Raw genomic sequence first — 25,264 nt, 5'->3', positions numbered from 1 at the left:
TCATCTTCCCATGATTTTAGATACCTAACTGCTCTCTCCACAGCATCTTCAACTCCTTCAATGTGCAGCCCCTACCTTGCCCCTGCAGACTACCTGACCTACCAGCTCCAAACTGCAGATTAGGTCATATTTGCCATGCTCAGCTCCTGGACCTGGGCTCTGAATGCTGCTGGAAAGGACAATGAAACTAAGGGGCCTGGTGCCCTACAGACATGTGGTTCCCAGTATCATCTATTAACAACTCTGCTCAGTAACCTGAGAAACCCATTCTTCATAAACCCCCTTACTTTTTCTTCTTAGTTGTTTTTGCAAATTTTCACAGCTTTCCAACACTGTATAACAATCTACCCTTTCACTCTCATCAAAATGCTTTCTTTCCACATTAAGAGAGATTATCATATGGTTACTTCCTCAAGGCATTCCCTCTATTCTGTCTCCCACCAACCACCTACAAGCTCATACTCCTCTCCTTGTACCCAGGAAGAAGGAACTATCTGTCCTTGTAATCTAAGATTAATTCATCTACTTGCTGCACAGAACTCATAAACCCACACTCCATTTGGGGCTTTGTTCTATTAATTTAATCTAACAATTTCACAATTTGAAATCTATCAAACATATGTAACTATGTGAGTGGGGAAAAAAACTAGCCACAAAGATATTAATGGTAGAATTATTTAAAATAAACAAATGTATTTGTTTTTAAGCCAAACTGCCAAAAATAGGATTATATTAACTACTGCACACAATATCTGCCCCCTCCCTTCTTCGGAACCACTCAACATGAAGACAAGAACACTAAGTTCTCATTCTAGAAAATAAAACGCGGCCAGGGGTGGTGGCTTACGCCTGTAATCCCGGCACCTTGGGAGGCCAAGGCGGGCGGATCACACCTGAGTTCAAGAGTTCGAGACCAGCCTGGCCAATATGGCAAAACCCTGTCTCTACTAAAAACAGAAAAAATTAGCCAGGCATGTTTGTGTGCACCTGTAATGCCAGCTACTAGAAGGCTGAGGCAGGAGAATCATTTGAACCCGGGAGGTGGAGGTTGCAGTGAGCTGAGATCACACCATTGCACCCAGCCTGGGCAACAAGAATGAAACTCCACCTCAAAAAAAAAAAAAAAGAAAAGAAAACAATCTTTCTCACCTATGAAATAAATTACGTATTACCCTTTACTAAGGTAAAAGGATGAAGACTCTTGCCCAACAAACATTAAGTTAGTTTCTCAATAATATATTTTCCTATTTTCAAAACTTATTTTGGTAATTTTTTAAGTTATACTTTCAGCAAGTGAAGTAACAGGATCAAAAGTAATGTTTTTGTTTGTTTGATTTTTAGGGAAGTGGCCAAGTCAGCAACTTCTATGCTTAAATATTACACTATAAGTTAAATGTTTGGACTTCTAAGTAAGCTATTTTCTCAACAGGGAGGAACCTGAGAGAACTAAGTCTGACATTGATTAGTAACACTGATGCAAGCTTTATAATGATATTTTAAAAAGCAAGTGAGAAAAATGGTTTTTTACACTACCTTAGTTCCATGCAAAAGACAACAACATATTTAAATAAAGCTGTGCTTCTCTCTTTTTCTTTACTCATGACTACAAATAAAAGGACAAAAATACAATTCCAATAAAATATGAATAGTAGATAGAGCATGTCAAGTCATCAAACACTAACACCTCGATTAAATTAATTATGTAAATATTATTTCCATATTGCATCCTGAAAGTTTAATATCTGAGCTTTTCTTTACTGAACACTTTGTAACTATAACTAATTCAGCATTCTTTTGATAAATATTCACTAACATGTAGATGTTTTTACCTTCACTGTTTTATATCTAAGTTCAAGTTTTAAGTGGTCATAAAAAGTTTAAAGAGGCTATAAATGATCTGCACTGCATACCAAGATGGAAAAACTAAATATGACTGAATAACTCTATAGCTGAATTAAGACTTTGTCAAGGAAAGGGAACAAACACTATAAATATTTAGAGACAACTTTGATAGTATGATACAACCCTCAGCATCTTAAATATTTAAGGCAAATAAAATAAGTTCTTTTCAAGTTAATTTCTTGTGGAATATCAAATATATAATCTTTTTTTTTTTTTTTTTTTTTTTTTTTGAGAAAAGGTCTTACTCTATCACCCAAGCTGGAGAGCAGTGGCGCAATCACGGTTCACTGCAGCCTCAACTTCCTGGGAACAAGTAATCCTCCCACCTCAGCCTCCCAAGTAGCTAGAACTACAGACCCAAGTCACCATGCCTCACTAAGTTTTAAAAAATTTAGTGTAGAGATGAGGTCTCAGGATGTTGCCCAGGCTGGTCCCAAACTCTTGGCCTCAAGCACCTCCTAAAATGCTGGGATTACAGACATGAGCTGCCATGCCATGCTCAAACACAATTTTAATAGCACCTAAAGCCCCCACAAGACCTTCCCTATCTATGCATCTCATCTTTGTCTTGCCTCACTGTTCTGTGTTCTCTCTATGCTCCAACAAAAAAGACTCCTTTCAGTTCTTGAGCATGCTGTGTTCCCTCTGCCTGGAATTCTCTCTCCCCTCCTCCTCCTTTTGACCTGGTTAACTCAGTCTCATCCTTCAGTTCTCAATTCAGATGTCATCTCCTAAGAAAAAACTTTGATGACCTTTCCTAGACTTGATCAGATCTTACTGCGGAGCAGTTACACAGTTTGTAAATATGGCTGATTGTATTACTTATTAATATTTGCTTCCCCTGCTAAATCCATAGAGTAGAAGGCACCCGTTTTCTTCCTGTTGTATTTCCAGCACCTACCATCTACCTAGCACATAGTGGGAACATTATTAATATATGTAGAATGAATGCTTACTAAAAATATATAAACCCAGGCCGGGCACAGTAGCTCATGCCTGTAATCCCAGCACTTTGGGAGGCCAAGGAGGGTGGATCACAAGGTCAGGAGTTCAAGACCAGCCTGGCCAAGATGGTGAAACCCCGCCTCTACTAAAAATACAAAAAAATTAGCCAGGCGTGGTGGTGGGTGCCTGTAATCCCAGCTACTTGGGAGGCTGAGGCAGAGAACTGCTTGAACCTGGGAGATGGAGGTTGCAGTGAGCCGAGATCTGAGATCATGCCACCTTACTCCAGCCTGGGTGACAGAGCAAGACTCTGTCTCAAAAAAAAAAAAAAAAAAAATATATATATATATATATGTATATATATATACCCATTGATCTTCCAAGTCTGAATAACCTTCCTTACAAAATTATTGTGTAAATAAGAATTATTTTACAACCAGGAGAAAGAGCACAGACTTTAGTATATGATAGGCTTGAATTAAATTTTGCCTTTACAATATAAACCTCAGAAAATTAAATTGGCTAACTCCTTTCTGCTTATTTGGATTGATAATATCTACTCCCCTAGTGTTGTGAAGAGGATTACAAGGAAGATGAAATATGGAAGAATGCAGCTTATGTAGCGAGAGGAGATGATCAACAAAAATGATTTCTCAACTCCCTCCCCACCCCCATCCATACAGAATATGTCCATACAGAATAAATGGACATCCAAAGGCCTCCTCAATATCCATTCCACTCTTTCCTCTCCCTCTTCATATGGACGCCCTAAGGTTTTCATGAGGAGAATCCCTTCTCCCAGGTGGAGAGGAAGACTGAATGACTGGATAAGCCATCAGGATAACAGATCGCCCTGCAATGGAAGGAAAGAGGAGTTACCCAATGGTTGTTGGTTCAGGGTGCTCCATTCAGAGTAGAGCTTGGGACTTTGATTCAATACCTGTGGGAAGTCTCTTGCTCCTCCTAGATGTGAATGAGGAAGCAGACAGCTCTGGTCTCTGCTGGTTAGCCTTCTCACACCCACAAGCAAGCCGGTCTAGGAATGTGCTTGATACAGAAAAATGTGGAGCTTAGAAAATGTCAGAGACAGAGGCAGAGCCCTGATGTAAACTAAGCCTACGTCTCATTATCAATAATAAATTTTTTATTACATGAACAAATAACTATCCTTTTTACTGTTTAAGCCAAGCTCGTCCAAGCTGTGGCCCACACGCAGTCCAGGATGGCTTTGAATTGCAACTCAACACAAATTCGTAAACTTTCTTAAAACATTATGAGGTTTTTTTGCTATTTTCTTTTTTTAGCTTATCAGCTATCTGTAGCATTAGTGTATTTTATATGTGGCACAAGACAATTCTTCTTCTTCCACTGTGGCCCAGGGAAGCCAAAAGATTAGACACAGTTGGTTTAAGCCAAATAAAATATTTTTGTTTCTTACAACTGAAATCAACCTAATTTTAGGCAGACCTGTTAAAGTACTTGAGATGTTTCAGTGTAAGCATCTATAAGCTATTTGCATTAAAAACTGAATGTAAACATATAGCTTTGATTTAATTTTATGATTTTTACCTGATTATTTTAATGTAGTGAATACACACTAGTGATTTGTTTAGAGTTTCAAGTAATATTCATAAATTTTATAGAATAAATTTTAGGTCATGACCTAAAAACAATTGTAATAAATTAGACATTTATACATTACACAAGAAAAAACTGCAAGCGCACAGGTTTTAATATTTTTCTGCTCGCCGAAGATAAAGTCATTTTCTTCATGATTTAACAATGTTTCCCCTAGCGGTTACATGCTATTTCAGGCCTTCACAGGCACTGATTCATTACTTTGTTTAAATACAATATGTATGTAAAGCTATATTTGGAAAGCCCTAGTCCTATCCACTGCTTTTCTTGTTTCTTTTTGGATACAGTCTTTTGGGAGAACAGCAACTAAAGAGGGCAATAGTAATACTTTTATAGACTCCAGAATGGTATTTCTAGGTGGTTACTAAAATCAGTTAGCCTTTCACTATTCATTAAGCTTTCAGAAAATGTTTTGTTCTCACAAGATTGTATAAAGTATAATTATTTGAATTATAAGGGCACTGTGCTTAAATCTGACATATTTTGATGACATATTTTGATTAGTAAGTATTTAGTTAGCAAATGCAACTCATTCTTAAGCCAATGAATATGTAACTAAAAGTCTCAGTTACAAAAATCTAAGACAACAGTGTGTATGGTTTTACCAAAGTAAAGGTGGCCGTTTAACAAGACAGTTATGACTACAATGCCAATTTTGAATGTATGTCCAAACTAAGCTCTAAATGTAGATTTTTCATGTGGAAGCATTAGATAGAATGTTGACCCAAGGTCCAATGAAACAGGAACTACATAAGATTTAAATAACTGGTGAGGGACATTCAATTGTGGCTATTTGTCTAGATACTGTTGATACTGTTTTAATATTCTATTTTCTAACATATATATGAAGAAGTTCTTTTTAAGCTATATTTAATTCTGAATTTTGTGGACGCTGCTTTTCTAAACTAAAATAAACATTTTAAAACAGCATATGACTCTCACTGATTACTCCAGAATTCAGAAACTGCTAATGAGTGCCCTTATTCTCATGGCAAGTATAGTTATTTTCACAGGTTGAATAAGAATATCTCTTCTTTTATTCCCAGAATGTCATTGGATAACTCTATTTGGTAACCAAGGCTATCCCTGGAGTATCATATTTAAATAATTTTCATTTAATCAGGAATAGCAAGCAACTATTAAGGAACAAGGAATGACTTTATATGTGGAATAAATGCCTACATACCCCTCCCAAGAAAACTGGCCTAAGAACTAGCTGATAGGGTCCCAGACTTATAGATGGTGAGGAAGGTCACTTTCTGGCAAAACGGGAATCTTAGTAAATTTTGGGAGCCTCAACCAGAAAGAAATTCACCAATTATGTACATAAGTACTGAAGATAAAAATCAGGTGGAGAGAGTTTCTTCATTTTGTTTTTCTAGCCTCAAGACAGCACTTTTTAAAGTCAAATCCCATCTTTCTTATGAAAATTTCAGAGGAAAAGTTAATTTTATCACCTTGATCAGTAGCTGCTCAACAGATCATGGTTCTAGATTTGCAAACTCCAGGAAGCCTATATGGTTAATGAATACTCTCACTGCAGGTTTTTTGTTTGTTTGGTTTTGGATGAAGAATTACCTTTGGAAATTATTTATGATCACAGGAGAGAAACTCTAAAGGAAAAACTGTAAAAACCTCGAAAATGGGCAGAAAAGATCTTGGGTGTTTCTCCATTGGAATGATGGGCATAAGTTATAGAAAACTGGTAATAATGTAAGTGATTCTTGTTCATGGCATTACAAATAAATTTTGTCTGCTAAAGAATATGTATCTCAGTAAGTTAAATGCCTGTACCTCCAAATGCTCATTTGAACCATCTTTATTTAATATGCAAACATAAGCAAAGAATCTTTGGTATCCATAAATAAATGTCTCCTTATTTCAGATTAATTTAGGTGCTGAACTGATTAGGTCAACTTTGTAAACACAGTAGACTTTGCTTAAAATACTTCTGGGTTTTGAAAAGTTAGAGGTAACTAAAATGTTCACAAATAGGCATTGGTTAAGTAATAGCATATCCATTACAAAGATGCTGTACCATTACAAAGATGCTGCAGCCACTAAAAGAGACATAAAACTAGCTTAATGAGGCTATAACCCCATCTCTGTTAAGAACAATGCATACTCAAATGCATACAGATGCACAGAAAAGTGTCTCTAAGGACATAAATCAATGTGTCACAAATTACTCTCTGTATGGATTTATAATTTTAACTTTTTTTGCAGGGTATGCTTTCGGTGGGTGGAGGGAGGTTTCTTGGTTCATTGATTGTTGTTATTGTTGATGGTGTTTGCCTTCCTTTTCTAATTTTTGGGGAATCCGTTTTATTAATAGTAATCAAACATATTTACGGGCGACACCATTAGATTTAATTCAAAACATAAATTCCATCTTTCAAGTGAGAATACATTCACTAATAAAAGCGGGGGGAATCCCCTAGATCTCCTGGCTTGATCCTACTAATCCTTCAGGTATTAGTTTACATTTTTACTTTCTTAAGCCCTCCCCCAGCTTCCACCCCCACTGCCCTACCTGACGTAGATAAGGTTAAATCCCCTTCATAGAGCCCTATACCAACCCCAACTTAAAACTTTTCTTAGTTGTAATTTGGATGAATATCAGATTAATGCTTCTTTCTCCCACTAGATCGTATTTCTCTATGTATCTTATTCACTGTTGTGTCCCAGATGCTCAATATATATGCAGGTTGCATCCTAAGAGATGTTCAAAATATATGTATAGCTCCCTTGTCAGGGACATTGAATGACTCTTAAAAATGGCAGAATAAAAAGTATTTTATATCTTATCAAAGATAAACAACCTGAATCCAATTAACTTAAGTCTGTTTATAAGTCTGATTTTAGGAGAGATGGATAATACTTGTCTTTCACTCACAGAAACAGATTTTCAGCATATATAATATTTTAAGGGTTAGAATTTGGCCTATGATGTGTCTGCATGAAAGAAATCATTCTAAGAAAATTTGATTGTACCATATAATGTAAAATTAGAACAAAGGAGTCACATTGTCCATGTATACATTATGTGCAGAGCATTCAAGTGCATTTATCTATAATTCAACAAGCCCAAAATCATGAAAATATTACACTTGATATTTGCAACACTGATTATAAAATCTGAACAAGCAGCAAAGGGCACTTCAAAGTCTTGAAATGTCAATATTTGTAGGCCATGCAAATATGTTTAAAATACATTCTGTTTGGGGAGCTACCCAGAAGCCAAACAAAAGTACACCAGAATCCTATTATAGTACAGTACTAACACACAAGAGAAGCAAGCATCAATCTATCTTATAAAAATGTTATTCCAGTCACTACATACCCTACATTGCACATGACGAATTTCTATTATAGTGATGTTATTACTAGATATTATAACTATATATTATTCTGCATATTTTAATATTGTTATGATTTGAATTTTAGGATGGGCATAAATATCCCACTGTCTCAGCTTCCCTTTCTAGGCACTGCAGGTTAAAGAGTAAATCCATGTCTTGGCCTCCTTGATTTTGACACTATGAATTCACTGAAGAAAATGAGAAAACTCCTATACTCATGAAAAATTCACTTCTCTATCTCTAAAAATAAACATATCTTTAGCTGCAGATAAGTCAATGAAGAAATTTCTCAGGGTACAGACTTCGGGGAAAAGCAGACAACAAGAGAGCACCAAATATTTATTTGATCAATTTGAGATAGAAAATATATATTAGCCATCCCGGAGACATCTGCAATTTAGATCAGAATTATATAGCTCTAAAGACATAAAAAAGGAAAACAGACTCAATTTTATATACCAGTAAATATATTACTGACAAATTAATTTGTTTGAAATGATTATGTCTTTTCCAGCAAAGCATTCACCTACATCCTGCCCTTTGTTATCATGAAGGACTAAACATATGATTATCGACTTTAATCCTCATGACTTTAGTTCTCCAGAGACAGGCCAAAGCAAATGAAGAACTGGACATTCCTACACCATCACACAAACCTTTCCTTCTCCTTTTCCCCTTTCTTTTTCTGAAAAGGGCTGGGGAATCATGAAGAGAAGGAAAAGATAAAATTTCCTTCATGAGATTTCCCAACGCTCATCCTACCCCCCAAAAAGAGGTCCATAATAAAATACAGATTTCACATATACCAACTGACAAGAAGATAAACATCCAAATGGAATCTGAAGTAAAACCTCCATAAAAAAGGAAGATGGAGCTCAATGTTAAAAGCCTTTTATCACTCTTTCAATATGTTTATATTTAACAACATTAAATCATAGGATTTTCTAAATGCTTCCAAAAGTATTTTTCATAACAAAGTATATCACTTAAATTCATCTTCCTCATTAGTAAAGTTATCAGTTACTGTTCACGTTATGAAGAAAATAAAGAAATGCTATACATAAGACAAGACAACTTAAGTTATGCTTTTGGAGGGAAGTGTGCAGTATTTGAGAACATACCAGAAACAAGTAAGTGCTACAGATTTAAGGAAAAGATGAACAAGTAGGGGAACCAGATCTGTAAGAAACTGTAGGGAATCTGGCTTGGTAAGAAGGAAATAATCATATTAAATACTAAAATGAAGCCTCACATGACAAAAAAAAAAGTTTGAATATGATGTAAAAACATTAGATTTTACCATAGATATAGAAAAATTGCCCTTTTATACAATTTAATACAACAAATTGTGAGGTTGTGAGTCAATAACTGAATAACTATTTTCTAAATTATTCAACCACGATTTCTGTCCCTGAGTATAGTTTAGTTGACATAAATACTGCTATCTATAGCTTCATGTAGTTTTTCAAAAATTGATAATTTAAAGGTATTTAGCTAAAGTCAATAAATCAAGACATCATTTAGGAGGCTTTAAAAAACTACTTCATCAAGAATTCTAAAATGTGAAAAAGATTTTTTAAGAGAAAAAAGTATTTTTAAAAAACTATTGGTACTAACAGTTTGAATTTTCAGTTTTTAAAAGTCAAGCTGCCCATCAGAGACTCCAATAGGCACCATCTGTTAGGTCAGGAGCAAGATTTTCGACCATTTTTTTGTTTTGTTTTGGTTTTTTTGTTTTTTTGAGCCTGTCACCCAGGCTGGAGTGTGGTGTGGCGCGATCTCGGCTCACTGCAACTACCACCTCCCTGGTTCAAGCAATTCCCCTGCCGAGTAGCTGGGATTATAGGCACACAACACCACGCCCGGCTAATTTTTTTGCATTTTTAGTAAAGATTGGGTTTCACCATGTTGGCCAGACTGTTCTCAAACTCCTGACCTCAGGCAATCCACCCGCTTTGGCCTCCCAAAGTGCTGGGATTACAGGCATGAGCCACCGCGCCCGACCTTTCACCCATTTTTAATGTCATCTATGACCACAGATGAGAAATAAAAAAGCACTGTTATGTGAAAACTATTCACAGTTTCATTTCCTACACTTAAAAGATACGGCTGGGCGCGGTGGCTCACGCCTGTAATCCCAGCACTTCGGGAGGCCAAGGCTGGCGGATCATGAAGTCAGGAGATTGAGACCATCCTTGCCAACACGGTGAAACCCAGTCTTTAATAAAAATACAAAAAATTAGCCGAGCATGGTGGTGGGCGCCTGTAGTCCCAGCTACTCGGGAGACTGAAGCAGGAGAATGGCATGAACCCGGGTGGCGGAGCTTGCAGTGAGACGAGATCGCGCCACTGCACTCCAGCTGGGACCACAGAGCGAGACTCCATCTCAAAAAAAAAAAAAAGGAAAAAATGAAAAAAATACTATCTGCTGAGTCAAAGCTATTGCATGTCATACTTTGTTCTTAAAGCCAAATTAGTCAACTATATACTGAATGTTTCCAAAGAAGTGCTTTAATTAGTTTTTTATGCAAATATCAGTCGGTATATCTACTATTTCTATTCAGACTTTCTTTGAACCGTTTTTAGCAAATATTACAAAATATTGTTTGCATTTATAACTTAAACAGAAAACTGTTTAAGTTTTAAAAATTACAAGTAATATACAGTAATTTCTACAGATAATACTATCATATGTTTTGTGCTTGTTAAGGTTCCGTTCCATATTGTATATAGTTCATTTTTCCAGATTCTAATTCCAACCTTTCTTAGAACCACTCACTAAATTACTATGTATTGTATTGTATTTCTACTGCCAGTGATAATGAGTAAGAAACCAATGTTCTCATGTTCACATACTAATTCTTCGGGAAAATTTATGATGATAAAGATTGTCATTATCTGAATCTTTAATTACCATCAGTTTGTGATATGAACCCTGGTGGCCTAATGTGCTTCAAATTTCAGAAATTTCCTTTTTTTAGAAAAGTAATCGAGGGCATATTTTACACAAAACCCTCAGTGAGAAACCGTGTCATTAAAAACAATAATATATCCGTAGGGAGATGCATGAACACTCCCACTATGTGGCAAATGTATGGGATATTTATAGAGAGGGCAAACTTTATATAATCTCATGTCTGTTCGAATAGGTTTACCGCTAAATATGTTTGGAGCAAATTTACAAAATAACCTGGCTTGAATTTTCAGAGCTTTTAAGAATCAGAAATTCTAGATAAGGAACTGTATCCAACCTATATATTTCAAGTTTTAATACCTAAGAAGATTACTCATGAGACTAAGTTCTGTAATTAAGCAAATGCATTAACTGAGAATAGTAAGAAATCTATAAATATATACCTAAGGGTTGAGTCCTATACCTTATGCTTTCCCAACGACTGCATCCAAAAAAATAACATTTCCCATCATACTACAATCAGGATGAATATATCTTTACAATGAAAATAACAAAAAGCTGTTTAGCGACCGTTTACTCAGGGAACAAACACATCTTTCTTCTTTAGCATATAAATAAATTTAAACTCTACCATATTTCCCCGATTTAGATGAGCCAGACCTGTACAAGCAAATGCACACTGCTGTGAATTTCCTATTTTACATTTTCATTTGACTCAAGTCCAACAGACCAACACACTCATTCTTTTGGACAGAAGAGCAAAAGAGAACTCAATTGAAAAAAGAAATTCAAAATTGAGAGATTTTTGATTTCACTCTCTAAAGGCCAAAGAATAAAAATTTTGGAAATTTGGAAAAAAATGTACATGTGATCTTGATTTCACAGAGTGTTAGGTTGGAACAGAAGTCAGAAATCACCCAGTTGCACATCCCTTATTTTACAGATGAACAAACACAAATTTAGAGAGACTCATTCAATTCCATGTGGAACCAGAAGCAGAGCCAGGTTTTCTGACATTTTCCTCTAAGTCACTCAGCCTCTTATGATTTTTCGCACTGACCTTTTTTGCTTATGGCAAGAAACTTCTGATTAGTTTGTGACAAGATCTAATCTTTCTTGCTCAAAGTATTCCTGAAAATGCAGTCAACGGTGTAAAGTTACTGCCCCATGTGAGCCAAACTTCACTGGGTAATCTGCCCTTGCACATTACTTCCTTGTCTTCTGATTAATACGCCTAAGTTTATGCAGTAATTTCTTCATCTATTAACCCTCACCTTTGATCATTATTAACAAAACAACTTATTCTTATTCAAAAAGTATAAAATTATTTTCAAAGGAAATCACTTAAAATATAACAAAAATATCCCAATAATCTCTGGTTTTCAATAAATGTTCCATCAACTAATGTACTGGTTCATATTAGCACATAATACATTCAGTTGAATCACATCAGCTCTTTTTAAGAAATAAGAATTGGTTTGTAAAATGGTTTGGCTGTGTCGGCATCCAAATCTCATCTTGAATGCAGTTCCCATAATCCCCACATGTCATAGGAGGGACCCGGTGGGAGGTAATTTAATCATGGAGGCGGTTAACCCGATGCTGCTGGTCTCATAATAGTGAGTGAGTTCTCTTGAGATCTGATGGTTTTACAAAGGGCTTTTCCCCCTTTTGCTCAGCACTTTTCTCCCCTGCTATCATGTGAAGAAGGACATGGTTGCTTCCCCTTCTGCCATAATTGTAAATTTCCTGAGGCCTTCTCAGGCCTGTTGAACTGTGAGTCAATTAAACCTCTTTCCTTTATAAATTACCCTGTCTTGGGTATTTCTTCATAGCAGCATGAAAATGGACTAATACAGTTTGACATTTATAAAATTATACAGATTAACAAAAAAAATTGACAAAATTTAGACAAAACCAAATCCTGTTAAAATTCTCCTAAAATCTGAACTGAGAGCTCAATTAAATTACATGGGTTTTTAAAATCTACTTCAATTTTAGAAGAGGAACTATACAAGGTGCTTCCTAATTAGTAGTACACAAGCAAAAACACTTTCTAATATCTTAATGTATTTCTGTATGTGCTCACTTTAAGAAAGCATTTAAAATATTTATTTGACAATGCTTGCATTCTCAAATGCATATAGCTCCCTTCTTTTCTCATTCTGCATTGTAAAATGAATTCTGTTCAGCTAACCGACATTTAATAAAAGATAGAAAATGTTTCAAGGCCAAGCTTAATAGTCCTAATGTATACTTTTTTCCCTTTTAAAACCAATGAGTATTTTTATGTTTAAAGTCTGCAAGGTGACAAGAAGGATACTGAAGCTGTCATCAGTGTCAAGAAGGAGTCCAAATTTATCAGTAGAGAAGAGAAGGAAAAACATTTGAGACAGCTAATCTTGAAGAGATGGATGGAAGATGCCTGAGGAGATATTCACACCTAACTGAAAAGAAATAACTCAGAAAGAGTAAGTTTTCTGAACGGCAAGAAAAATAAAATTTATTCCCAGAACACTCACAGACCTAGAGTTACAAAATGGACCATCTATCTGTTCCTTTTATTTTACAGGCAAGAATATTAAGGCCCAGAGAGGTCTATCAATTTGTCCTAGTTACACAGCACTTGGTCCAGAACTTAGTTCTCCTTTGGTCCAAATACCTTTCATTACATTTTATCATTTCAACAATTGTTTAATTCAATTTGTACAGCATATTTAGCAACTCATCAGAAATCAATTTAAAACAATTACGCAATGTATTAAATAGCCAAGTGTGAAGAAAAAGTTTTTTCCCCTGTATGCTCTTTCCTTAGCAAAGCAACTTCTGTGAAAGGAGGCATATCTCACTCCATTTGGCATTACTTTTGCAAACTGATTAGTTATCCAGAGTTCCTATAACAATGAGATGACCCTATTAAAAACTATTTTTACTTAGTTCATAGTCACCAAAGCAGTATGAGAGCAAAAATTTATCTAGTTTTATTTTGTTAGGTGAATGAGATTTTCACTTTAGAAGAGGAGCAATTTTGAACAACTGCACACTAATGTATTCCATAAGACTGGACCATAAAATTATCACATATCTAAGTAAATTTATGAGAAAAAATGTTTAACTCTCAGTCAGTTCCAATAAAAATGAGATAATAAGTTGCCTTTTTCAACATCAACAAACATCTTTGATTTGTCTCATCACATTTTTAAGTATTTTTCAGGTACATATATATCTCCAATATAAAATATGGAAAAACTTAGTCTAAAATATTTAATATACAATTTCATTTTAAGAGTGACATCAAAATTATACTTTATAAATTATGCAACATTTTAAACTTTGATGGAGAAGTTATCAACTCAAAAACAGCTAACTTCCTTGATATTAAAATACTTTAAATATTAAAATATTAGTTTTGCTTTCTCTTTGGGACGTATTTCTAATATCAAGTAGTCTCAAAAAAGGAAAGGAAAGACAAGGAATTCTGGGAGAGCAGTAACTGACTTATTTGGGTGCCAAAAAAAAAAAAATTCTGTGTAATTCTTTAGGAACTGAGGAAACTATGAGACCTTAATTTAAAAGTATGATTCCTATGAAAACAAGGGCCCACAATAACAATAGATAGATTGATAAACTGCAAATTAAGTTGCACTCCGAATGTCACAGAGACAAAAAAAATGAAAATTATGTCAATTTTAAAAGATAAATCAAAATGCTATTAAAACCTTCTCAAAACTCAAAATGTTAAGATCAACAGAATCATTTTTATGAGCTAATTCACAGATAAATTCAAGTCAGTCTAATTGCAATAGCATCAATTCATCACTTATACCCAACTCTAAAATTACAATATCAATGAAGCTTCTGCATTGGTGTTGTCAATTAATAAAGGGAACAGGGAAATGCCTTAGAAATAGTCATTAGAATTGATAGGAAATACTTAATCCATCATTTACTTCTACCTAGAAAAATGACACAGAAGTAATCAGTGCTGGCACTCCCAAAGTCTTGGCACTGGCAAGAATTTTGAATTCAAAAATTAACTCTCACCGATCATTACTAGTTGGAACTCACACATTCATTCAACCAATTATGGAGTAAATGATTATTGAAGACCCACTCTGTGTCAACACAGGTGGAAAGTAAAAATAGACAGGGGCCTTGAATTCAGAAGTTTCTAGTCCAGCAAGGGAAAACACAATTACAGTATCATCCAAATAAATGAAAATTATAGTTGTAATTTTCAACTCTGAAGGTGGACTACACCATGTATTGTGGCATCACATAAGGGCCCATAACTTGCCAAAGGGTACCAGGAAAGTTTCCTGCAGGATGCGATGATGGGACAAAAATACATGGATGAGTAAAAGAAAATAATTGGGGAATCTGAATATACCATCCTCATTCTTCAAAATTTTCACTTTTTCAGCCTTATAGTTCCAAATTAAATGTAGAATCCAAACCTCCCTTTAGCGGTTATTATATTTTATTTCTCTATGTAGCCCCTGGCACAGTGGAAGGTATAGACCATATCTGACCTTCACACATTCTGTCAAAAGGAACTAAAAACAAGCCTACAAGCCATGTACATTAACAGAAGTATTTTACTTTTGAACAATATAGTCCACACGTACTCTGGCCAAAAGCTGGATCAAAGCAGTTAGCATAGTACCTAAACAAAGAACAAAAATATGAAAACAGGGACAAAGTTTGAGTGGATCCATGTCCATCTTTTCAAAAGAACACCAAGTCCGGCTGGGAAGTGGGAGCAGGAGCGGGGACTGGGTACACTCCAACAACAGAAGGGAGTAGTTGGCACGCAAAAGCCAGGTCTGACTCACAACGTGTCTAAATGTGCCTGCAGTTCTTAGTACAAGGAAGTATCTCAAATGTTCATCTAAAGAAGGGTGAAGAAGTCATAAAAATACTATAGCCCACTGATAGGTAGAAAACTAAAGATAAAATGATTACCAAAAACTATTATCAGAGCTATGCCCTGTCCCTCACAAAATACTACTATACAAAGGAATTGCCTGTGTTTTTCTCACAACCTTCAGAAAGACCCTGGAAAATCTCAGATGGTTTTGATTTATGACTATAAATGTCATCTTTACCAGATAGCATGAGATGGCCTAGTCCTCAAATGAGAGAGTAGTTCCTAATGACACAATCTTTGGGTTGTTTCCACAAAAAGAATTAATATAGGAAACAGAGAGGTGTGTTATTCTAAAATACAAATTTCCTCTACAGTATTTCCACCCAACCTACCAAATAAAGGAGTCTTGTTTTAGAAGCAAGCAGAATGGCCTGTAGCATGAGGACAGAGATGATCCACAGTTGACAGGCCCTAGGCAGTCTCCTTTGTACTTGCATATGACCAGCCTGCACAATTCCCGGTGGTTTTGCCCTTCTCAGAGAATATTCAGGAGCCAGCAAGTCTACATGAGACCAGTGTGCAAAACAGCTCCCTTGTGGGATTTCCCACACTGGGGTAAATGAATTTCCTCAATCATCGCTGTGCTCAAGCCAACTTTGTTAAATGGGGCTTTGTTCCCAGTGGATTTTTAATTGAGACATCATTGGCAATATACAATATGCTTTACAGTGGTTAGTGATGCTAATCATGTGGCTAAACAAGAAAAAACACCTTCCCCTCTTAGAGTTCGTGATCAGATCTGAGGTACTCCCATCAATAAAAACATATTTGTAAAATGGGGAAAAAAAGTAAAGCTTGAAAAGTAGCTAATGAACTAGATTACACATACATCCTCCATTGAATAGATTTTTACTGAACACCTTTTTTGTACTAAGCACTTAATGACGTCATTAAATAAAACACCATAAACTCACTGTTATTGTATAGTTGAGGAAACAGACTCCCAAGTTTAGAAATGCTCCCAAAGTCACTGTGCTACTAAGGGAATTAAAGTGAGGCTTCAAACCCAGGTCTGTTTGACACACAGCTAAAATAAAAAAATAAAAAATAAAAAAAAAATAAGTAGGGAGGAGGATGACTTGTAACAACATGGCATAAGCTGTGGAATAACTACATATAAAGCAATCAAGTTGTCAGCTTTCAAAAATGAGGCATCACAATACCATAGGAGTAGGTAGCATAATCATAAACAGCTCAGGCTCTACAGGATGTGTCTCCAGTCATGATTTGAAGGAAATCTTGTGTATATGCACAAAATTAGAAAAACTAACTTTATATACTATCTAAGCAGTATTGCTTACAAGCTGATAATGCCAACATTAGCAGTGTCATTTCAAAACACAAAAACCAACAGAGAAGAACATACTGATTATATTTTGGAAAGACTATCTTAAGATCCAGCAGATCTACTTCTATTGCAATTTAACTAAACTACAGGCAGTTGCCTGAGCACAAGTGTTGTATACTGTATAAATAATGGAAACCGTTTGCCATGGAAAAAACAATCAGCAAATTTAAAAAATATTTTTTAACTTCTGTTAGCTAGCCCACTAATTTTGCTTTAATTAACAGCCATATTAGCAGTGAACACATGAAATATGTTTGAATTTCACAGATACCCTGACTGAACATGCATTCATGTTAGGGAGCAATATTTAGCCAATATTTTCCCAGATTAAAAGTGAGGATTTAAACATAAGATTTTTATTTGAGCCTGTGTATAACTAAGTATCTTGCTAAAAGTACAGATGAATAATTCATTAATTGCCTTTTCTTACTTTAGACATTAGCCGTCATTTGATGCAACACAAACATGTAAGATGGTTCATGAAAAATAATGAAATTTATTTTACTGGTATTAAACTATTACATCGACAAAAATTAAAAGGCATTTAAGTACTTTAAAATAATACAAATGTTAAATAAAATATATTAAAGAGTATCATAATATATTGTGCAACCAATCTAAGTGCCCATCGACTAATGAGTGGATAAAGAATGTGTTTTATACATATACATACATATATATATACATATATAGTATACATACACACGTGTATATATGTATATACACATACACACACAATGGAATACTACTCAGCCACTAAAAAGGGACAAAATAATGTGTTCCACAGCAACATAGATGGCACTGGAGGCCATATTCTAAGTGAAGTAACTCAGGAGTGGAAAACCAAAAACCATACGTTTTCACTTAAAAGTGGGAGCTAACTATGAGTATGCAAAGGCAAACAGAGTGATATAATGGACTTTTGAGACTCAGAGTGGGAGGGAGGAAGGGGGTCTAGGGATAAAAAACCACACAGTAGGTACAATGTACACTTCTCAGGTGACAGGTGCACTAAAATCTCAGAATTCACCACCGTGTAATTCATCCATGCAAAAAAAAAAAAACACTTGTACCCCCAAAGCTACTGAAACAAAAACCAATAAAAAGAGAGCATCATAATATAGTCAAAATTGTAATATGTATTGCTTTCACCAAAAAAAAAAAACAACATAATTACAATACATTCCTTAATAAAAGAATAAATTGTAGACAGATGGCAGAAGAGGAAAGAATTATCTTACATTTCACCATACATCATAAGCAGCCATTTCTGACAAATTGTGGAAACTCATCTACATATCAATTCATGTAGCTGCAATTTTTTTCCCTGAACCAATCAACTTCTGCTTTCAGTAAAGAATAACCAAACTGATTTTTTTTCTTTTGCTGTGCTGGCACATACACTGTGTCATTTAAAAGGAAATAAAGCAACACATTTGATTAGCTATAATTTATTTTAAATGCATCTACTGAAAACTTAGCAATTTGCATGCTTAATGAGGTAGGTAAAAGTAAAGAATCAATTTTCACATATATAATATAATTTCACTGAGCTATATTTATTTGTTCATTCCAAAAGCAGAAAGGAAAGGCATATAATGAAAACAGACAATCGTATTTTCAAGAATTTCTACAGCTGGTCCTGAAGAATATTTATAGGCACGTCATTTTACAGTTAGATGTTTGAAGGAGGGGATGCCTGTAGTCCCAACTACTCAGGAGGCCGAGTAGGGTGGACCACTTAAGCCCAGGAGTTTGAGGCAAGCCTGGGGAATGTAGCAAGACCCTCTCTTTGTGAAAATGAATTTTTTTAATTTAAAAATGAATGTTTGCCTAAAGAGAATAATTTCTCCTGGAGGATTTCAAATTCTCTACTTAATGTTTAAAAGGAAAACTAAATTTCTCATCAACAAATTTTAGAAAATAATTTCAATGCCTCACGAATTTAAAACTTTGACCAAGTAGAAAACTTTTTAATAATTCTCACCTACCTCCTAAAATAATATTTCTTAATCTAATAAAGAATAGTAAAAAACCTGCTTGGCGAAATCTGAAAATATTCCTCACTAATATATACTTTTTTCTTACGTTTCCTTTTTTGTCACTTAGTTTTGTCTTTTGATGTTCTTTCTACATACCTTCAAGAACTTAGTTTTTCCTCTAATTGTAAAAAGAGGTTAAGAGGTTTATCTAATGTCACACAATAAGAAGGTGACACAATTAGCACAAAAATCTAGTATTCATCCAGAACCAAACCTACCTAAATGAAATTAAATACAAATTAACCACACACACAAAAAAATCACTTCTTTTAGAAAAGAAAGGCCTCTTCTCATCTTTGATACCCAAACACTCAGTCATATTAATATTGTAATTGCCATCATCATAATCATCATCAGCAAAGTCTTGAGAAGGCAACTGTTTAATTTAGAAACTGAGAGACAACAATCTATACCTAGTAGAGAATACAATGAATTAAACACTTGAGAGATATTTAATACCTTTCCATTGCTTCCTAAGAAAGACAGGACTTCACTCTGGAATTCTGGAGTGAGTTTTGTAAAACATGAGACTTTTGATGTACACAATTATAAATATTTTTAATTTATCAAAAATTTATCATTCAAGTCATCTAAAAGTTGATTCTCAAGAGAAAGAAATGTTTAGCTTACTACTAATATTTGCATGTAAAGGAAAAGCTATTATCATATGTAAGAGGCAAGAATACATTTTAACATTCACCAAGTGAAAAGGCTGGGCAAGATTTAATAACTCTCATCTTTAATCAGCAAATCATTTCAAATGGCATCTGATAACTGTACACTGCTGCCAAGCTGCATTACAGATCATTCCAGTAAGCAGGCTATAAAACAACACAATTAGAGAAGTTAATTATCTGCTGCAGAAATATTCATAATGTAGAGTGAAATGAAATATCTTCTTGATGCTGGACTATCCCAAACACTCCTAGTGAGTACACAACTCGCATCACATTACAGGGTTAGGAGAGAGCTGGGGTCATACCAGATGCATAGAATCTTTAAGCACATATAACATCCACACATGAACATTTTAACAAAATATGTGTCAGAGACAACACTCTATCTTCACCAAATCCCATTTCTATTTCCTCCAAGGCACACAGTTGGATTCCATGGGCCCAACGGTCTGAGAAGCAGATAGTTTTTTGGAACAATTCTGATATGACATTAGGTAAATACTATAATAAACCTAGATTTCAAAAACTTAACACAATACAGGCTGACTTCTTGTACACATCATATTATATGAAGAAGAGTGGGGGACTCAGCTCCATACAGTCACTGAGGGACCCCGACTGACTGACTGTTGTGTCCCACTATTGGCTAAGGCTTCATCCTCCTCTGCAAACTACTGGGAAGCTGGGAAATGGAACATAGCTGTGCCCAAGGAGAGAGGGATTAGTAAACACATAGAAGTATATACCATATCTTTTAACCTTAGTCATACATTTGGCTTATTATAAAATGTCTGAATATTTACTTGGAAAACTCTGCTTAACTATCGAACTTCAGTTTTCGGCGGCAGTGACACAAATGAGAAATGAATGGCAAAGAAAAACAACTATATATAATTTTAAAGCAGATCTCCATAAGCCTTAAAACTTTCTCAAAAACAACTGTTCAGTCCAGCTGTCCCTCATCCTTCAACTATTATAATAAAACATTCACTAAGAAAACTAACATATTTTAATTGGACACACAAAAAAAGGGAACAGCTTGGGCACACAAAATAAAATTTGGTTCAGCTACTTAGTCATGTTTCTTAATATTATTACAAAGCTACAACATTTTTAGGGCATGATATAGATACAGGAAAACATAAAATATAAAAAGAAGAACAGAGTATCTTACAAGAATTACCTGTAAAAAGAAGACAGAAAAAAATCAGAATTGCTTTAGCAGTTTTTTAATCATTACGTTTTGCGTACAAAGGCATGAGTTCTTACCAACCAATAAGAACTTTTTCCTGCTAATGAGAAAGCTCTTTTATTAATTCACTCACCTTTTCTAGCTAAATAAGACACTAGTATGTTTAAAAATAAAGTATAAAGAGTTACCAAAAGGGAGACAGGTTCAGCCACAGAACATCATCAATCTCATTCTGATAGTGGAGGCTGTTGCAGCTATACTCCACCCACCTGAATTAATCAGCCACAGAAATGAAAGGCACAGAACAATACAATCAGTTATTTAGTAAGTCACAGGTCCTTGACTTTTGGAATTAAGAAAAAAATGGGAGGGGAAGATTCACTGAATTGAATATTCTCTCTCAACCCTGTCAGTTCTGAACTCTGAGACAAATTGCAGAATACATGGACTACAACAGAAGGCACAATAATTTAATGCTTCTTAAATAGCTGGCCAATTTTTATACGCCAATAAATCATCTCAAATATGGTAGCATTACAAACTCTACCTGGGGTGATGGGGGATGAAACTGTAGTCTCCTGCACCCATTGGTGTTTAAATGACATGTTTTCTCAGAGGAAGCACTCACAGCTGCAGCCTCCTAATGAAAGCTATACGCAGGTGAGACAGACTTTTCTTAAGATCAGGAATGCCGCCATTGGAAAGTTTCACACTGAAGGCTATAAGATGACTGGAAATATTTTATCCCATCTCAGAAATATTTCATACACACCCCCTAAGGAAGGTAAAAATATATATATATATATGTATTTTAATTAGATCATTAGATGACTCTTCTCCTGACATGTAGCAGAGGACACAGGAAATGTATCAGAACAAAGAAACAGGCCTGTCATGTATGGCCCTGCAGACTTGGAGCACAAGGGCTCCAAGCTGAAGGTTTCCCAGGAAGTGGCTATCTAAGTTGTGTTCTGCTCAATAAGACTTGCAACCTAGCACAGGTTGGTCTGAAAGAAGAGATGCCACTTTCCCATTTTCAAAGATTCCATGTCAAATAGTTATGGTGAGGGGAAGAGGAGGAGCAAAGGTCAGCTCAAAAGCATGGTGTATTTCATGGAAATGCAGGCTTTTGTGGCGTCAGGAGTTGGATGGTATGGCAGATACTACTAGTTGACTCCAATATTTATTTACATCTTTTTCTATAGAAACCTGATGTTTAGCTTAGAATACGGTGCACGGAATCAGGACTATATATCCCAGGCTTCTCTGCTCTAAAGATATAATTATATATCTAAAGATATAATTAAGATATATAATTATATCTGAAGATATAATTAATTATAAAGATATAATTAAGATATAATTAATATGATATAATTAAGTTCTGGCCAGTATGGTACAAACAAAAGTATTCTGCAACAGCTTCTGGGATCTTCCTTTCGGAGGCAGCTGGCAGATGTCTCTGCCACCTTCTTCTTCCATTCTTCCCTTTTGTCAGAAACAGGGATACCACCCAAGACCATAAGGAAGAGGTGAGCTGAAAGGGGGCTGAGGGTCGCTGAATAGAGTGATCAGACCAGGCCTGAAAGACCTAAAGCAGAAGGAAAACACTTCCTATTCAGGGTGATGTTATCACCAGCTTTCTGTTATTATAATTGCCAACAAACTGTGATGTGCAGCTTTAAGAACTGAGAACACACAAAAGGAGTTAAGAGGGGCCCAAAACATACTACCTCCCAAATCCCCACTGAATGCAAACTGCTGCCGTGAGTTAGATCTTGACAGTGATAAATCAAATGTCTCTTTTCATGTAAGCAATGCAAACAACAATATAAGGATGCTTTCATTATATAAGAAGCAACAAAGGAAGATTTCCTAAACATATTGCTTTTGAAAGGTTCTCCCCCAATGAAAATTAATATATTGTGGTTGGTAGGACTCATAACAAGGATAGAAGCATGTCAGATTTTTTTTTAATTTTGCCTGAGGATTTTATGCTTTATAACAATTATACCTGACAAGACACTACAGGTTCTCTTAAGGCTTTTAGAAGTTCAATTAACAGCATAAAACTGATCTAGGATAGGCTTTGACTTTTCATAATGAAAATCATTTCTGAAGATGTACTGCGTGTTTTGTTACCAAGGGGTATTCTTTCTCTGGAGAAGCTGTGAAAATATTTCTTTTTATAATTTCTCTCTTTATTCTTTTAAACTACCAAGCTTCTAAAAGAAAAAGGAAGCCACACATTTTAATATGATTCCTCCTAAAATCTACAACACAGGAGCCAAAAACACCACCAATATTTGGATGGAATAGGGAACCCAGAAATAAATCCATGCATTAACAGTCAACTTATTTTTGACAAAGGTGCCAAGAACATACATTGAGGTAACGACAGTCTCTTCAATAAATGTTGCTGAGAAAACTGGGTATCTATATGCAGAAAAATAAAACTAGATCCCTATCTCTTGCCATACACAAAAATCTAATCAAAATGAATTAAAGACTTAAACCTAAGACCTGAAACTATGAAACTACTAGAAGAAAACACTAAGAAACACCCAGAACATTGTTCTGGGCAAAGATTTCTTAAGTAAGACATCAAAAGCATAGGTAACCAAAGCAAAAGTGAATAAATGGGATTATATCAAGCTAAAAAGTGTCTGTCCAACAAAGCAAACAATCAACAAAGTGAAGAGACAACCAACAGAATGGGAGAAAATATTTGCAAGAAAATATTTGCAAACTACCCATCTGACAAGAAATTAATATCCAGAATATATAAGGAAATTAAACAACTCAATAAAGAAAGTCACATAATCGAATTTAAAAATGGGTAAAAGGTCTGAATAAACATTTCTGAAAAGACAACACACAAATGGCCAAAAAGTATGTGAAAAAATGCTCAACATCCTTAATAATCAGAGAAATGCAACCCAAAACTACAATGAGTTACCATCTCACCCCACTTAAAATGGCTTCTATTGACAAGACAGGCAATAATTAATGCTGGTGAGCATGCGGAGAAAGGGGACCCCTGGTACATTGTTGGTGGGTAGTACAGCCACTATGGAAGAGTACAGAGGTTCCTCAGAAAACTAAAAATACAAATACCATATGATCCAGCAATTCCACTGCTGGGTATATACTCAAAAGAAAGAACATCAGTATGTCAAAAAGCTATCTGCACTCCCATGCTTACTGAAGCACTATTTGCAATAGCCAAGATATGGAAGCAACCTAAGTGTCCATTAATAGACAGATGCATAAAGAAAATGTGGTACAGACACACAATGGGAAACTATTCAGCCATAAAGTAGAAGGAAATCATGTCATTTGGAATAACATGGATGGAACTGGAAGATACTATGCTAAGTAAAATAAGCCAGTCACAGAAAGGCAAAGACTGCATATTCTCACTCATATGTGGGAGCTGAAAAAAAACTGAACCAAATTACTGTTGGCACATGTGCAGGGGGAAAAATTACATATATAATTATATATATATACATACACACACACGTATACACACACACATATGTGTACATATGCTTTCTCCATGGTTTTAAAAGCAGTTTCTATTTAGTCAATAAGACATTTACAATTTTTATCAAGAAGTCATTATGCAAGATTGCTTCTTAGAAAGAAGTTATAAGGTTAATTTACCTGTATTGTTTAATAATTTTATGCTAAAATTGTTTTATCAAAGCTCTTACTTAATGTCAATCTCCCAGAATATGAATTTTCAACTGGTCACAACTGTGTAATTCCTTGATGATTATATTCTCACCTCTTCAACTTCACTTGTGAAATTTTTTAAAATTCCCCTTATTTCTTAGATCATTTCCATTAGCTTCCAAACATACTCTAGTATAATCAGCACTCCAGTATAATCTATTTTCTGATATAACCTAGTATAATTTTTCCAAGCTACCAACCTATTTCTCTGTTTTACTTCCTACGAACGTTTCTTGGAAGAGTCCCCATACTCACTACTTCCATTTTTTTAGTTTCCATTTTCCTTTTAAACCAATCAAACTCGGCTTCTGCTTGTCAGTATAATCAACAACCTCCATGATCCTAAATCCATCAGTCACTTCTCTCTCCCTGTCATAGCTGAACTCTCAGTAGCACTGAGTAGTTAATGATTATGCAAAATTGCTTCATGAAGAGAAGGAAGTAATGAGGTCAACTTACCTGTATTACTTTCAAAATTTGATGTGCAAAGATTCATTGTTTTATCAAAACACTTTTGTTGGCTTCTATGACACCGTCATCTCTCTTAGTTTCTATGCCTATGGTCCTTCCTTA

The 25,264-nt window shown here is 35.1% G+C and overlaps 1 protein-coding gene across 6 annotated transcripts in view; it reads right to left on the bottom strand.

The window, feature by feature from the left end:
- PARP8 (poly(ADP-ribose) polymerase family member 8) overlaps positions 1-25,264 on the bottom strand; it is a 177,408-nt gene that overhangs the window by 97,327 nt on the left and 54,817 nt on the right. The window contains exon 1 of one of the 6 annotated variants that reach the window (XM_054555265.2): positions 3,544-3,755. Within the exon in view, the coding sequence (XP_054411240.1) occupies positions 3,544-3,581 (38 nt within the window). The 5' untranslated portion in view covers positions 3,582-3,755. 6 annotated transcript variants of the gene reach the window in all.

Source organism: Pongo abelii, chromosome 4, assembly GCF_028885655.2.
Source record: "Pongo abelii isolate AG06213 chromosome 4, NHGRI_mPonAbe1-v2.0_pri, whole genome shotgun sequence".
In the NCBI taxonomy this organism is placed as follows: Eukaryota; Metazoa; Chordata; class Mammalia; order Primates; family Hominidae; genus Pongo; species Pongo abelii.
Note: the sequence above shows the minus strand (reverse complement) of the source record. Positions and strands in the feature narration are given on the sequence as shown.